The sequence below is a fragment of the Solea senegalensis genome, unplaced genomic scaffold (genome assembly GCF_019176455.1).
Source record: "Solea senegalensis isolate Sse05_10M unplaced genomic scaffold, IFAPA_SoseM_1 scf7180000013759, whole genome shotgun sequence".
NCBI lineage: Eukaryota > Metazoa > Chordata > Actinopteri > Pleuronectiformes > Soleidae > Solea > Solea senegalensis.
This window is the reverse complement of record NW_025320887.1, coordinates 778-16,920: the sequence shown is the minus strand read 5'-3', so window position 1 is coordinate 16,920 and position 16,143 is coordinate 778. Positions and strand designations below refer to the sequence as shown.

The 16,143-nt window shown below is 37.9% G+C and overlaps 2 protein-coding genes across 3 annotated transcripts; both read left to right on the top strand.

Moving 5' to 3' along the window:
• The first annotated feature begins 1,666 nt into the window (after positions 1 to 1,666).
• On the top strand, positions 1,667 to 6,674 carry LOC122760577 (ras-related protein Rab-11B-like). The gene is made up of 5 exons (XM_044015689.1): positions 1,667 to 1,801; positions 3,372 to 3,567; positions 3,652 to 3,845; positions 3,956 to 4,036; positions 4,491 to 6,674. The coding sequence occupies exons 1-5, from the start codon at positions 1,762 to 1,764 to the stop codon at positions 4,634 to 4,636; spliced, it is 657 nt and encodes a 218-aa protein (XP_043871624.1). The 5' UTR covers positions 1,667 to 1,761; the 3' UTR covers positions 4,637 to 6,674.
• Positions 6,675 to 6,746: 72 nt separating this feature from the next.
• On the top strand, positions 6,747 to 15,934 carry LOC122760576 (E3 ubiquitin-protein ligase MARCHF2-like). 2 transcript variants are annotated; one of them, XM_044015688.1, is made up of 5 exons: positions 6,747 to 7,674; positions 10,822 to 11,121; positions 11,635 to 11,830; positions 12,268 to 12,477; positions 12,590 to 15,934. In XM_044015688.1, the coding sequence occupies exons 2-5, from the start codon at positions 10,940 to 10,942 to the stop codon at positions 12,746 to 12,748; spliced, it is 747 nt and encodes a 248-aa protein (XP_043871623.1). In that variant the 5' UTR covers positions 6,747 to 7,674; positions 10,822 to 10,939; the 3' UTR covers positions 12,749 to 15,934. The 2 variants fall into 2 exon arrangements, with proteins under 2 accessions (XP_043871623.1, XP_043871622.1); XM_044015687.1 differs by having other exon boundaries at positions 11,635 to 11,839.
• Positions 15,935 to 16,143: the final 209 nt, after the last annotated feature.

Here is a 16,143-nt window from a genome sequence, read left to right as displayed (position 1 = left end):
TATTGTCAAAAAAAATAAATGGACAAACAAAGAATCTCAAAGTGTTCTATGTGTTAACTCCCAGAAAACAGCGTCTGAAAGCACCACGTTTGACAAATGAAGTGGCTCAGTGCATCAGTTCTTAGTATTGTGGAGTGTAATGAACATGGAAGCTGTCTGTGGAAGTTGGAACAAATATTGAATCTGATGGTTGTGTAATAGGAAAGGAAGACTGATATCTGCCCAGTTCAGCAATTATCCAGAGCAAATGTGCTCTGTAAGAATAATTTTGCTGATGCAAAACAACCCTTTAAATATGAATTCTTTCAAGCACAGAGGTCAGACCGGACCCAAGGCATAAGCAAACTAAGCAGGTCCCCAATAGTGTGTGAAGAAGAAAAACAGTTTTTAAAACCAAACTCATTACTACCAACTAGTCAACTTGTTTACTTGTGTAATTTAAGTGTAGTATCACCACACTTAGTGCTTCACTTTGAATACGAAAGTGCAAATTAATACTTTAACGACAATGTAAATAACACAAGTGTAATTAATGCTATTGATAGTGTTACATGTGTATCAATAATAGTCAAGCTCCGGCTACTCTGAGGTGATGCGAAGGGTTCCCCAAAATCTACTTCAGCCTAGGGCCACATAAAGGCTTGGGCCGGCCCTGACGGAGACCATGAAATTCCTGACAGGTGACAGTAAGTTAAAAAGAAGGATAAAGAATTGAAAATAATTATCATCAATTGTCTAGGCCTGTAAAAATGTCTATAACTTTTAAAGGTGTCAGAGTGTGTTTGTTTGTATGTAGATCCACTGAGAAAGAACCATAAACACACTTCAACCTCTTACTTTCACTTAGGCCTCATTTCATGTGAAAGTACTGCATTTACAAAATTCTTTAATCACTTTTTTCCTGAGACTGCATTTCAGCCCACGAAAATATATTTTTTGCATTGTAAAATCTTGAATTACTGCAGTATAAAATTTATGAGATCCACTTGAACAAATGATTCATGCCCTGCTCAGTCTTATAGAAATAACATTATGAACTTATTTGACACAAAGTAAATATCCAAACACAAAATTGGACCAAATGATTAATGCTTTGCTTATTTTAGCCAAATATTTCATCCACAAGGCAAAACTGTATAAAGAACCTATCCATATTTATGTGCTTTTATAATGAGATCCAACTATGCATAAAGTCCCTAAAATTTATGAAATTAAAATGTGCCTTCATAAATGACTTAAGAATAATCTCGCAACCAGAGTACTCTTAAGTCTTTTTTATACTAGTTTTTAATTATTATTTTTTCCATATGTTTTGTTCCTAATTGTCTGTCGCAGTGTTGTTTATATTTTTTGCTTATCTCAAAAAGGTCCAAAATGCACAGTGTTGTGAATGAGAAGTTTAAATAAATTAATAAATAAACAAAAAAAACTGTATAAAATGTAGGAGATGAGATGTTGCGCAACCTACATGAAGGCATTTAGGGCGTCAAAGTTTGGAGAACAAAGAGTGCCTCTGCCTCGCCGTGCTCTCTGCTCTACATGACGATTGGTTGTTGTTTTTCAAAGAGGGCGTGCAATTGGTCAATAGACGTGTCAGTCATTAAGTTGACGTTTCCAATTGGTCCAAACAGACGTACCTAATCTCACGTGCACGTTCCATTTTCATGAGGGCGGTGCCTGCTAGCTGCCGGTGGGGAGGGTTAGTGCTTCATGTTGTTTTCGTAAAAAAGTACCTAAAAAGTATAAAAGCTCTCGTGTAAAATGGGGACCCGAGATGACGAATACGACTACCTGTTCAAAGGTAATTTCTCTTTTAAAAATGAACGACTGACAGCGAGTTCGTCGTGTTTGTAGACACTTCGATGACAGCAGCGACTGAGGAAGTCAACTAAGCCAGCTAAAGTTAGCTCTGCTGCTAGTAGCAAAGAGGCAAATGATAACATATCAGTGGCTCACTCTTAGCTCACTGTTAGCCACTAGTACGTGTTAATTAAGCAGCGTGCGATAATAGAGCAATTCAAACTGGTTGCTTTACACAATCCTCGCTAACTAAGCAGCGAGTCCAGTGGTGGAATTCAACGGTTGTAAATTACCAGGCTGAGGTAAATTAGCTCGCATGCTAAGAGAGCTACATGGCTTCAGTAAAAATATTCACCTGACGTTAACTTGAAGATTGATGCAAAACATATTAAATCAAGTATTTATTTGATCGTACAATGTACAATTACACATTGTACATTGTCAGACATTAACAATATTTATTTTTTGAAATATTGTTTTTTATTGTTTTGTTCTTAAAAACTACTACTTTTACTGTTACTGTTATTGTTTTATTGTGTTGTACTGTGTTGTGTAGCTGGCATTGGCCTGTCAAGGGACTGAAGATGAAATTAGCTTTGGTAAATTCCATAGCTGTTACACAAACTCCTTGTACTGTATTTGGAATGTGCATCCAAAGTATTGGGTATGGCAAGTGAAATACATCTTGCCCTGGCACTATATGAATACAATTCTTCTCACTGTAGCATACACTCACTGGTCAAATTATTAGGTACACATGGCACCTATTAAAGTCCCAGGAGATAATGTGATCTACAAATGTTTGTAATGACTTCTTCATTGACTGGACTAAAGCTTAAAGGTTCCTCAATAAGTTCCCAGCCCACTGTGAATCTTGGGTAAAAGATTGTTTTGTGTTTTATGTCAACACAGACTCTGTTAAAAGTCTTAAACCCCCAGATTCTCCTGAGAGATACAGTGTGTGAAATTTAGCATTGTTTATTGGTAAAGTTTTCTTCCAAGCATGTAGGAAAGTATCAGTTATCAGTAGTTTTTTTTACTAGTATTATTATTATTGTTATTATAAAAGGATCATTCTGTGGTAATCATAACAACAATTCATACGTTCAGGTGACTGTTCACTCAAAATAGCGTCAGTAAAATTATTTTATATACCATTGTACATACCCCGGATAAGCGGAGGATGATGATGATGACCATTGTAAATAATTTCACCTGAAGTTTACACACTGGATCTTAAACAGCTCGGGTGACTTCATCATCCCTTTGAAAAGCGGAATTTCAGTCTGATGATCCTTCAGATGTCAAACAGTGCCAGGTTAGGAGAGTAAGGTGCATGGGGCTGCAGGCTAAATTTGTCTGCTTCTGCCACTGGCAATTTATTGACTATGTTGCGAGTTACTTACCTACTAATCTTAAAGAAAAGACAACACGCTGTGGTCAGTTATATAAAATATAATAATAGAGGAAGTCTAGCTTCCAACATTCACCTATTTTTTACAGTTTGTCAAACTGACAACACAATCAGTGTTACTGCTTCTATAATGTTGCTGTGTGTATTTTGGTTTTAGTTGTACTAATTGGAGATTCCGGAGTGGGGAAGAGTAACCTGCTGTCCCGTTTCACAAGAAATGAGTTTAACCTGGAGAGCAAGAGCACCATCGGGGTGGAGTTTGCCACCCGCAGCATCCAGGTAGACGGCAAGACGATAAAGGCTCAGATTTGGGACACGGCTGGACAGGAACGCTACAGAGCAATCACCTCAGCGTGAGCTTGTCTTCTTTATTTATTCATAATATACAATGAATGTTAATGTGTTGATACACTCATCTAGTTTCCTTTTGTAACCAGGTATTACCGGGGAGCGGTTGGTGCTCTCCTGGTTTACGACATCGCCAAACACCTGACATATGAGAATGTTGAACGCTGGCTAAAAGAGCTGAGGGACCACGCTGACAACAACATCGTCATCATGCTGGTTGGAAACAAGAGCGACCTCAGACACCTCAGAGCCGTGCCCACTGACGAGGCTCGGGCCTTCTCGGGTACACAAGTTTTGCTACTGGATAGATCAAAACTATCATTAATGTAGGGTCTCGAAAGTTATTATCTGCTGTTCCACTTGCTAACATTTACACTTCTTTATTTTTCTCAGAAAAGAACACCATCTCTTTTATTGAAACCTCAGCCTTGGACTCCACTAATGTAGAAGAAGCTTTTAAAAATATTCTGACAGGTAAGCAAAGTTAAGTGTTAAAAGTTCAGTGTGTAAATTGAAACTGCAGATCGTTATTAACAGTTAGGGTTAGGATTAGACTCCCTTCCCTTTCTTTAAATGTATCAGGGAACTACAGTGACCTTTGCATACCACAAAAGTGAAAAATGTTCTTGAATTTCATATAAAGCTTCTGCTTTCATGTAATGTGGACTTTGGTTGGTTAGTTTGTTGAAGCATAGTGGTCAGAGTTGCCAGTCTGTGTCCACAAAGGTCCTTGCCTAATATACATAAGAAGCATCTTCTTAAGCTACGAAAACACCAATCCATGTTCATGTTAAAGCATTTATAAACATATTAGTGGATAATGTCTTAAATGTGTCACACTGTTGTGTTGGATGTTGTACCTTTTCAATGTGATGTGAAAGTTTCTCTCGCCCTAATTTTGATGAACTGTCACTGTTTTGTCTCACAGAAATCTACCGTATTGTATCACAGAAGCAAATTTCGGACAGATCTGGACATGATGATTCTCCGGGCAACAATGTAGTGGACATAAGTGTCCCTCCAACCATGGATGGGCAGAGGGGCAACAAAATGCCCTGCTGTCAAAGCCTGTGATGCTCATACTTTTTCATCCTTGACTTTCTGTTGGTCTTTCCTCTCTCCACCTATTCTTTACTTCAGCTGTCATTATGATTCTTGTATTGGCACAGATGTGTCTGATTCAGGACTCTTGAAGCTGACATTCCCTTTTGCTGGTTTCTTCTTTATTTGTTTTTCTGTCTTCCTCTCAGTTATATCGTCATAGACTCCGTTCAGACCTGGTATTAAAATCCATTCCGGAGTGAGACGATCATATGCAGATTGTGCCGAGGATGGGTCAGAATGCTACTACTCAGTCCTTTATGTCTTTAGATCAGATCAAAAAAACTGGATTGACTGATGAACAGCAGTGATTTGAGGAAGCATGTGGCTATATTCCTGAGTTGCATGAACACAGTCTATCTTCTGGTCTCTTCAGCTGAAGTTTTATTTACAATAATCAGTAATTGTTAAATGATTTGTAGCCACCGCCACAGTACCAGCACTGATCAACACATGATTAATTTTTCCTATTAGTTAAAATGTTATTTCATGTTGCAGCTGTTTGAATAGAGCTTTGTTTCACTCCACTTCTCTCATCTCTCTTTTGTTTTTTTCTTTCCCTGTCACTCGGGCACATAATAACACTGAAGACAGGTTGAGATGAGACAACTGAACAGTCAGACTGTCAAAACGTAATTTGTTAACATTATGTCAGTGTGTATTAGAATAAAAGGCGAGGGAAGCAGATGTGATTTCATGAGGTCACAGGAGATGCATCAGGATGCATCTGCCAGGTGTGAACAGTCCTACAGAACTCTATCTGGATGCCATGGGATCACTGAGAACTGATGTTAATACCAGGTCTGAATTGGGACCATGATGTCCTCTGTTATGGGTCTGATATCAGGACTACAGTGAACTACAGTTTCTTTTTAATTAACAAGCCTTTATGGTCCCATTGACCCACTCCCGATGAAGGAGCGGTGAGGGATTAGCTGGTCTGTTTGTCAGTGCTCTGTTTTCTACTTGCCTCCTTTTCTCAGCCTGTAATGATACAGACTGACATACTGATGTGGTCTGCTAAATTGAAATTTCACTTTCATGTCTGGTTGACCTCAATTTGTCCATCATACAATACGGGTGTAGTGGAAAGGAGATGTGCATCAATAATTATAATGGAGTATGAATTTTGGCTCTTTGTGGAGGTGTTGGTTGCCTCGTGTTTCCACCATCAAGCCCTGTGCCCACTGAGGCTTTAAATTAGCACAAGCCAGGGACCCGACTGGTTGTGACTGTGTGACTTAATATGGGTATATGTGAAACAAATCAAATGATTTTATTTGTGTGTGCATGACTGTGTGTGTGCGCGCTTGTGTGTGGTGATCATAGATTATACATTAGCTCACAAAGATACCAAAGGAGGAAAATGCGATATCAGTCCTGGCGTTTTCTCATTTAATCATATTTGAGACCCTGAAGATTGGAGATATTGCTCTATTTGGCAACAGTAATCTTAAATGCTATATAGCAAAAGTGTTATCAATTGTAATGAGTGTGTTAAATGAGGCAATTGTCCTGGAACACACCCTGTGTCTGCTTCCTTTTAATGAGTTGACTTGAGTCGAACTCTCTGAGCAGGCAGTTGCAAAATAAAAATCTTACTTGCACTTACGTCCAGAATTTCCAGTTGAACAAATCACCTTACATGTTTAAATAAATTGAACAGCTTCCTTATTGCTTGCAAGGGAATTGTTATTAAGAAATAGATTTTCAAAGCTGTTTCAGTTATCAGCAGACTTTGCTGTAATTGGTCTGTTTATCTGTAACATAAACAAGATTGGATAAAGACATGTGTTTCACAGAAGTTGGAGTCCCTTGTTTGGTGGGAAAATGGAACTGAAAATCAGTAATGCAAATTGTTTACACGGTTGGCTGAAAATACCTCTTCCAACCCATCTGGTAGAAAAGCTTTCATGTGTGATGTTATGTTTTTATTTCAAAGTTGGCAATCCTGAGATTGTTTTGCTAATTGCTGCACAGAAAATACAGTAAATAAACCTAATTTACATTACCTGTTGTTGTTTTTTAATCTTACAAACCTTCAGGCAACCATTTATAGCAACTTTATAATATCTGTAATGAACACTACATAACACACAACAATTTATTCATGTGTTATTTGGTGCACCATGATGATGTGGTACTGCGGTTTGACTGCTGATGGGTGGCCACCGTGACGGAGCAGCTGTTTGTACATAGTCTCTTCAGCCACATTGACTGTCTGCCTTTTAAAATCTATACCACTAATGACTTGGCATCATTACTGAAGACAAAAACTGTGAGTGTGTTTTAGCACATTTTGAATTCAATAAAAGTGGTAGTTATTTGTGCAAGATTATGGAAGTTATTAAATGTAAATAAACAATGGTATACAAAATAACAGGTATAGCAACCACAAAAAAATATAAAACTAAATTGATTAATCCATGAGTGTGAGATTGGATGGTTGTTTTTATCTATGTGGCTCTGTAATGGGCTGGTGACGTGGGTGTACCCACAAACAACCATCCACTCTTTAGAATTTGTAATATGTCTAATCCCCAATTAAGTGTATAAATAATTGCAAAATAAATAAACAAAATGAATGAGCCCATATAAGATTGAGACCTAATTCAGACATGTGTGAGAAGTAGGGAAGAAAGTGTCAACATTAACCATTTTATTACATGTTTGTCAATTAGGATTTAACTATTTAAACAAATGGAATTTCAAAGAAATTGCAGTGATAATCCCACATAAACTGTGCTGTGGTCACGTGACCCCGTGACAGCTGACGTCGAGGCTCTCCAGGCTGTGGTGATTTTAAAGTCCCGGGTAGACGGAAGTCTGGCCCGCTGTATGTGTATGTGTGTGTGTGTGTATTATCAGCTGAGAGCTACTGGCTAACGAGCTAGCTACAGCATTGACTGCACTGAATGTTCAGCTGTGTGTGTAAAGTAACAGCTAAACATTATACGAGTGGAAAACATGAGGCTATTAGGACAACGATGCACCACTAAGAAGATGATGGGGTGAGTTGACACTTTTCTGCCGAGCTTTATTTTCTTTTGTGCGCGGAGCGGACGGCTAACTGCAGCCGCTGACAGCTAACAGACAACACAGCTGTGACAGACACAACACACCACGTTTATTCACCTAGTCATAATAATAACAACAATAATAATAATGAAAAAAAACAGACCGCTGGCTGCAGCAGCGGAAACCACAGCTGCGTCGAGGCGGAATGAAAAGATAATATTACATTAGTTTTGTCGACTGGCTAAAATGTCAAATGTACTGTTTTAGCATGAACTAGTAAGAGGCACATGACCGTTTCACTCGCAAGCGCAACTGAAAGTTTCTCTTATAATTAGTTCGAGGAAAACCACCTAAGGTTTGTACCATTCGATATGAATGGAACTCAAAACACTTCCTCCTTTCATCATTTCACAATACTTAAAAAGTAAACTGTTGATTTGAACGACCCAAGACACAGGCTCTCAAATTCTCTGCCATGTACTCTATGTAGTTGGTATCGTGTATTTTCCTTGAAATCACTTGACGGAATATTTATATATTAGAAGACCGTAATCTCTGAACGTTTTCAGATTATATGCATCAAGATAACTTTAACCTTTTCACAGAAATCCTGGCCTGTGCCATGGACACACATTTGATCACCATAAATTCACTTTAGGGCTGCAACCAATAATTATTTTCATAATCGGTTAATCTGTTGATTATTCTCTAGATTAATCCAGTAATCGTTTGGTCCATAAAATGTCTTAAAATGTTGTATATGTTAATCAGTGTTTTTCAAACGTGGACATGATGTTCTCAAATGTTTTTGTTTTGTCTAAACTAAACTAAAATGATTTAGTTTTCTTTGGTCAGAAAACTTGTTTTAATTGTTTAAAAGAAATACTCAAACTGATGAATCGAATATCAAAATAGTTGACGATTAATATAGTAATTGTTTCAGTCCCAGTTCATCTCACCGTGTTCTGTATTAATTCAAATTCAGGCATCATTAAACATGTGTACAGCTGCATAATCAGAAAATAAGAGCTGTTTTTTGTTTGGTTGTGTTATTTTAACAACCACAGTGTGATCAAGTTCATATCACTTTTGGATTTTGACAGTTACTGTCGCAGGTGGAGAGGATTATGATTTTTACAACTATTAACCAATGTCGCTCAGTTTTCCACAGTGTCACCACATACCTCATCTTGCAAGGTTAACTATGTTTTGAATAAAAATCCTGAATCCTTTTCCGGCTCACCACCAAAATGTAATTGTCTCTTTCCTCAGCCATAACCTACGTCCCTTAAAAAATGGCATTCATATATTTTCTTTATTTTACAGCTAAAAACATAACCTTGGCAGAGGTGACAAAAACAAATACTCATGTTGCTATAATGAAATTTCTGCTGATTTGTTTCTGCAGATTCCACATGTTATTTTGTCTAACACCGGTGAATGATGCTCTATTAATCACATTAAGGTTTTAAAAACAACAGAATGAAAATCCTCCAGAATTTCAGCCACATCTGCCACACTAAACCCTTTGTTTAAAAACAACCCTGTTGAGCACAAAGGATAATAAAAAATAGTAGTGTAGTACAGGCTACTGAACTGCAGTGCTATATAAAGTTGAAAACAACAGCACAATATTTACTCTCTGACCAAATTCTATAAAAAATAAAATAGCAGCTTCAGTTTCCAGACTTTTAACGATCATTAATAGGCGCTTTCTGAATTTGTTTCTTATGTTATTAACATTATTTTTTATCTCAACAGAAATACATATTACTCTTTCAATAACGTAATGTTTTATTTATTTGTCACTGTACAGGGTAATATTTAATATTTAAGACGGTAAGACAAATAACCAAAATGCTATAGAAAATGTACTGTAGTTCTCTTATCTTTAGTGAGGAGGATATCTGAGAGGCAACATCTGTTTATCAGCGTGCTACACGTCACACTCGCTGCCACAGATGATCCCACTTGCTTTTACTGTGGATTAGATTAAACTGGCTCTCTTTTAAAATGGCAAAATGTCAGGAAATTATTGTCTTACAGATTTATAATTATTACAAATATATGATATTAAAGTCTTCTCTGGCCAGATGATGACCGATCCTTCAGACAAGCTATTTTTTTTCCAGTCAATTCTGAATAGATTTGTGGCTACGGAAGCTCTTTATCCAATAAAACATTCTTCCTTTAACTCCTGCATCATGAAGCTTAAATTAACTTCTTCCCTCCACATAGAGTCATATGCTTTTTCCAATATCTTAAAATACTTTAATTGCAGCTTAATAATTGCTCTCTTCACATCCTGGTTTAAAACTGTCCATTGTATTTCTACCAAGTCTCAAACTGTTTCAATATTTCACTAAGTTCTCTTTTATCTGAATGGTTACTTTTTGTAACCATTCAGGGTTGGTCTTCTCCTGGTTTTAAAATTGAAGTCACCACTGTAGGTTTCCTCTTAAACCTCTTAAAATAATTTCACACATATATTTGGAAGTAGAATTTTTAGCAACTGTTCCTCAGATTATAGCGCTAGACCAGATGTCTCTGTACTCCTAAGCATTTTCCGGAGTAGGATTTTCACTGCCAGAAATGTATAAGGAGAAGAGGAAATGACACATAGATGAAAGGGCTCATCACATGAAAGGACAAGGCTTCTTCTTCTAATAATAATTTCTGATAGGCTGTACTCTGAGAGAGGGGAGATTAGACGATGAGGTGGACGAGATGAGAACATATACGATACACTAGGTAGTGACAGAGTTTTCTAATTCCAGAAGATGGCTGTAATGTGTAATGTCATGGATGCAGGCTGCTGTTAATACTCCATAGAAGAGAAAGAGCAGCAAGCTCATAACTTATTTACTTAGCTTCTTAAAATGAGTGACCTATATTACATTTGCATTATATCACAGAACTAAATTGTTGTGATATTTCTATTTCTGTTAATAATCAGAATATATTATAGGAGCAGGTAGAAAATACGAGGTAAAATAAGAAGTAGCATAATGTATAAATACTGGAAGTTATCCAAAAACTTAAATTCCAGTTGCTACTTATTCATTGTGTTTTGTATAATTGAGAGAATCTACACGGACATATTGTACTGACAGTTGCTGCCACTTTTTCTCTCTTCATAGGAACTGAGCATTTATAACCCAGTGAAGAGCAGAGTCTGTGCTTTCTGCTCCCTCCTTCGTCCCTGTCTTCTGCCCCTCACCTCCATCTGGTCAACCAGTGTGTGTGGACACCGTAACCATGACGACAGGTGGGTGTTGCCACCTGCCCGGCTCCCTGTGCGACTGTGCCAGCAGCACGGGTCTGTGGAAAAGCGTGGAGGACGTCAGTGGTGAAGGGTGTCAGGCTCTCTACGTCACACAGGTCACGGCCAGCGATGGACGGCCGCTGTCGTCGGTGCTCAAACCCATGAGCACACAAAGGTAAGGTTTACTCAACACTGATCATCTCATGTCAGATTTTGCTATTGTGATTAGTGTGATTAACATGACAATTAAAGGTGATCATGTAAAATATAACCATTAGTGTTTTAAATAACTACTGCAAGCCTCTGATGCTTGAGTAGAAATCCATCCCAGCTGCTGTCAGTGATGTCATCTCTTGACTAACTTCCTGTCTGTTAAAGCTGTTAGAATTGCCCTCCCTACATTACCTCATGTATGTGAGGAAGGCCATATTCACCTAAAACGCCTAATCACGTAAGAAAAACTCCTGATCGTATTAAGTGTTGTGGGATACTAAACTTGTTTCTCCTAGATTTAGTGTTGACACCATATCTTTCAGAATATAGACTCTGGACCTATGCAACACGTTTTAAACTAAATATGAAGTATTTCACTGAAGTTTGTGTTGGTTTAACCCTGATTTTCTTTGCTGTGTGTCTTGTATTATTCGCAGAAGCTGTTTGAGTTTAGTTTTTTTTCTTTTTTCCACAGTGATGGTCCCATATGTCGCATTTGCCATGAAGGAGGCAGCAGTGAATGTCTCCTGTCGCCGTGTGACTGCACAGGAACCCTGGGCACCGTGCACAAGAGCTGCTTAGAGAAGTGGCTCTCATCTTCCAACACAAGCTACTGTGAGCTCTGCCACACACAGTTCAGCATCGAGCGCTGTCCGCGGCCTCTCACAGAGGTAACAAAGGTCAATATACAGTATAGAGTTTTTCATTCATTCTTCAGTGTCAGAGTGTCAAGTACATGCTGTGGTGTCTCCTTATACCTCAACAATAGCAACAGTCTGGCTCTTTTAAATGATGTTTTCAATGATAACTAATGTAACTGAAAACGCCTGCTACTTGTGGAAAGTAGCAGGCGTTTTTTTACACACGTCAAGTTTATTTAAGACACGCTTGAGCAATTTGTACTTGTTGTAATAGTTTAACTCACTGGAAGCTGGCAAACAATATTTGAGGCCATATATCAGTCGCGTCAAAATGCACCAACAGTAAGCCAACAGTAAACAAGCAGCTACTGTGTCCTTGTGTCGTAAAAATCCAGATTCTCTTTATGGACTTCTATTCAGAAGAGGCTGTCTAATGGACCAGACTTTTATTTTTCTGTCTACCACAGTGGCTGCGGGATCCTGGTCCTCGTAACGAGAAGAGGACACTGTTCTGTGACATGGTGTGCTTCTTGTTTATCACGCCTCTTGCAGCCATCTCAGGCTGGCTGTGTCTGAGAGGAGCTCAGGACCATCTTCAGCTGGGGAGCTGGCTGCAGGCCGTGGGCCTCATCGCCCTCACCATTGCCCTCTTCACCATCTACATTCTCTGGACCTTGGTAAACACTTCATTTCCATACATTAGAACAGAAACGCTTAGCCGAAGACGCTCTACCGTGCATGTGAATGATTAAAGTCCCGTCCTCTTTCCCTCCCTGCTCGTCTCTACAGGTATCGTTCCGCTATCACTGTCAGCTCTACTCTGAGTGGAGACGAAGAAATCAGAAAGTGCGTCTGCTCATACCTGAAGCAAAGGAATCTAACTCTTCCCAGCATTCTTTGCTCTCCAGTAAACTGACGAAGAAGCCTCCCAGTGAGAGTATAGTATGAGACCAAATGGAGATGATGATCTTGGCTGATTTTCAATGCACCATGGCTGACGGCAAGACTTAAAAAGAAGCACTTTTGGGGTTTTTTGGTTGCTTTTCCCCATTTTTTTGTACCTATGTTTTCACATTAGGTTTCTTTCTTTCTTTTTGAATCTATCATTGTGCGGTTGTCGTGATGGGTCTTTACCAAGCTCATGCTAAAGCACTGAAGAAGGGAAGAGCACTTGAAAGGTGAGCAGAGACATGAACACAGTGTTATCAAAGGACCAGAGAAATCAAACACTGTGAACTCTGAGGTCATCACAGAACATGACCATGCTAACATGCACAATCATGCATGCAACCATGTTGATAGTTTTTGTTTGTCTCTTAGCTTATTGTAATATGCTTGTGAAGAGTGAACAGATTTACTTTTCCTACTGAAGTTGGGTTTAACAGTGTCCTCACAGAGGTTCTTGTATTATCAGCACTTAACAAGTAAGTCTTTATATTTAATAGACTGATTTTAAAAAACAAAAATCAAAATGGCAAGCATTATTTAGTGGCTGGTGCAGCTCACTAAAATATAATTTCAGATGGTGTGTTAAAGTGTTACGTTTTTCTTACGTAACGACACATATTTCAATCGGGTACACAAAAACATGTCACATGATGGAAATGATCGTTAAGCATCATGTATGAAAAGGGTTTTTAGATTCCTTCTGTCAGTCTAAGGCTTTGCTCAGACTGCAAATTAATTTTATTTTGTTTTTGAAAGTCACGACAGTAAAAAAACAAACAAAAAAACATCAACATCAAATTAGATTTCTGCATCTCACCGACCACTGGCTGCACAAAAATGATATGAATAAGTAAATATCTCTTCACAAAGGTGGGTACACCACCTACGTCTTAAAAAAAGGGCTGAATTATTATGGTTAAGCGGTTAATGATATGAATACTGTGCATATTACATTTTCAATAGCAGCTTAGGTGATTTGCTAATTTAACTTTTTTCATATTGTGAATTTGATTTCAGAATAATAAAGTAGTTTTTGCCTGAAATGACCTAATTTGTCAACAATGACACTCGCAAGTGATACATTATGCAAACACCACTTAGGCCAAATCTGACTCTGTTTATGTATTATTATTATTAGAATATTATTTTTTTTTGTATTATCCTTTAGAGGAGGCCACTAGAGACTCCCATGCTCTTCTTCTTGGTCCATTTGATGGATGTCATTTTATTTTTTTGTAAACGTTCCCTCAGTCTGTTGTCACTGAGCAGAATCAGCTTGTTGTGTTGTTGGACAGTCTCTCTCTCTCTCTCGCTCGCTCGCTCGTATCTTGTAAATATCTGGTTTGCAGTTTAAAATCACAAACCAGAACTAATCCTGGTTTCCAGTTTCCACGTCATAAGGTGATCCTCTTTTAAACCTGCTTTTATTTTTTTAATTCCATCTAATTTGGGTGACGAGGAGTCGGTTAATTACCAGATCATGTTTATCTTCAACAACATGTGTAGCACTAAAAACAATGTTGAAACAAATCAACTGAGGCCACAGACTCCATACACAGCGGCTTTTTACTGGAAATGCAGGTGTAAAATTATTGCATATATATCTTAAAAAAAATTTGTTTGCTGTGCAATGCTGTGGGAAGCAGTTTTTTTGTTTTTTTTTAAAAGAGGAAAAAGCAATATCTGTTGTAAACGCACGACACAAGAGCAACAAAGCAAGCTTTAATCTGACAATTTAAACAAATCAATCCTCTTGCTACAAACTTGTTTAAAATATACATTTTTATTTACATCCTTTTCTCTCCAGCACAGACATTTATAGCTTTGCCACTTTTATCTTTGATGACTTTAGTCATAATGAAGACTGTAGTCCAGTCGTCCATATATTTGTATTTACTTAATACTTAAACTATCAGACATTGAACAATTGGCGTTTGGTGCTGTGGTGAGAGGACATTTAGAGATTTCATTAACAATATAAATCGTGATATATTTACCCTCAATGTCAGTATCACAAAGGTTCAGTATGTATCATTTTGTGTTTTGCACATACGGAGACGCAACACACAATTGAAATGCTTTAACTCAGACAGGTTTCTGTTTAAGGAATGTTTCTTGTTTTCTGTTGATAAAGAATTAACTCTTGGTTTTAATCAATTAACACACAATTTACTGGTTTCTTCAAAGGGCAAAAAGTCATCATTAATTATCTGAATTTTCATCACAATGATTATTGATAATGACTGATATGAAAGACATTCTGTCCAGCCCTAGTTTCCTCCTGCACTGTGTTGACGGTCACGTACAGATGAGACAAACTTGTTGCATCCATTTCATGGAAAAAAACAGGAGCTCACGATATTTCTCTGAAATGACTGAAAACTGATCAAAGCAAAGTCAGATTTGTGTCTAACACAAATGCAATGTATACATGCTGCAAGGTTACCAACACATTTATTCACATCTGTGCTCGACCTTGTGATTTTAAAATGACAGTAGAGGCTCAATGGCTCATTGTTGAGCAGCAGCAGCAGTGAACAGGAACACGGTGCATCACAGTGCTGTGTTCAGTGGGAAATGGACATCACAGCTGTTTGGCAGCAGATAGTGCGGCTGTTATTTCCTCATCCTGGCAGCACTTGGCTCATAGCGAGGTCAGTGTCCCACATACTGACCCGCTTAATCATTTTGTTGATTATATCCCACAATACGTTGCTGGTCTGTCCTTACAACAGGGCTTTACTTCAGGTTCTGTGGTTTATTGGGACATGGATTTAAAGCAAAGAGCTACCTTATTTTAAAATGAACAGTAATACAGATCGTGTTTTCTGTTTGTTCACAATTATGAAACAGGGCTCTTCTGTTCTTTTGTATTGTCGTTTCTCCAAAGAGTTTCATTGCACTTTGTAAAAAAAAAAATCTTTTTCTTTGTTTATTATATACACACAAAAAAACATGTTGATGTTACTTATGTTAAAGAACATGTGTTTGTAACATTTTACTTCCATGTATTGTTTGGAGGGTGAGTGTGTCAATATACAGTATATTGTTTCTTGCAATTCAGTGTTCACACTTTGCCAATATCACTATGTAAAGAGTGTGGTGTGGGGGAAAAGAGAACGATGTCTTCACTGAAATTCTGGTACCTGAATTGTTTGCAAAGCAAATAAAAAAAAGGTTGATAAATTATGAGTGGACATTCATTCATTCTTATATTTCCATGTAAAGACTCCAGGTTGTTGTCTGTTTTTAACATCATTGTATAGATGCTCTTGTTATTATGTTATGGCTGTTTACTGACATGATCCCACTGGGGATGAGTGGTCATTAGTCAGAGCCTGTCTCTGGCCACAGCTCTTTAAAGGCCATTAATCCTGATTAAAGGCTGCTGCATC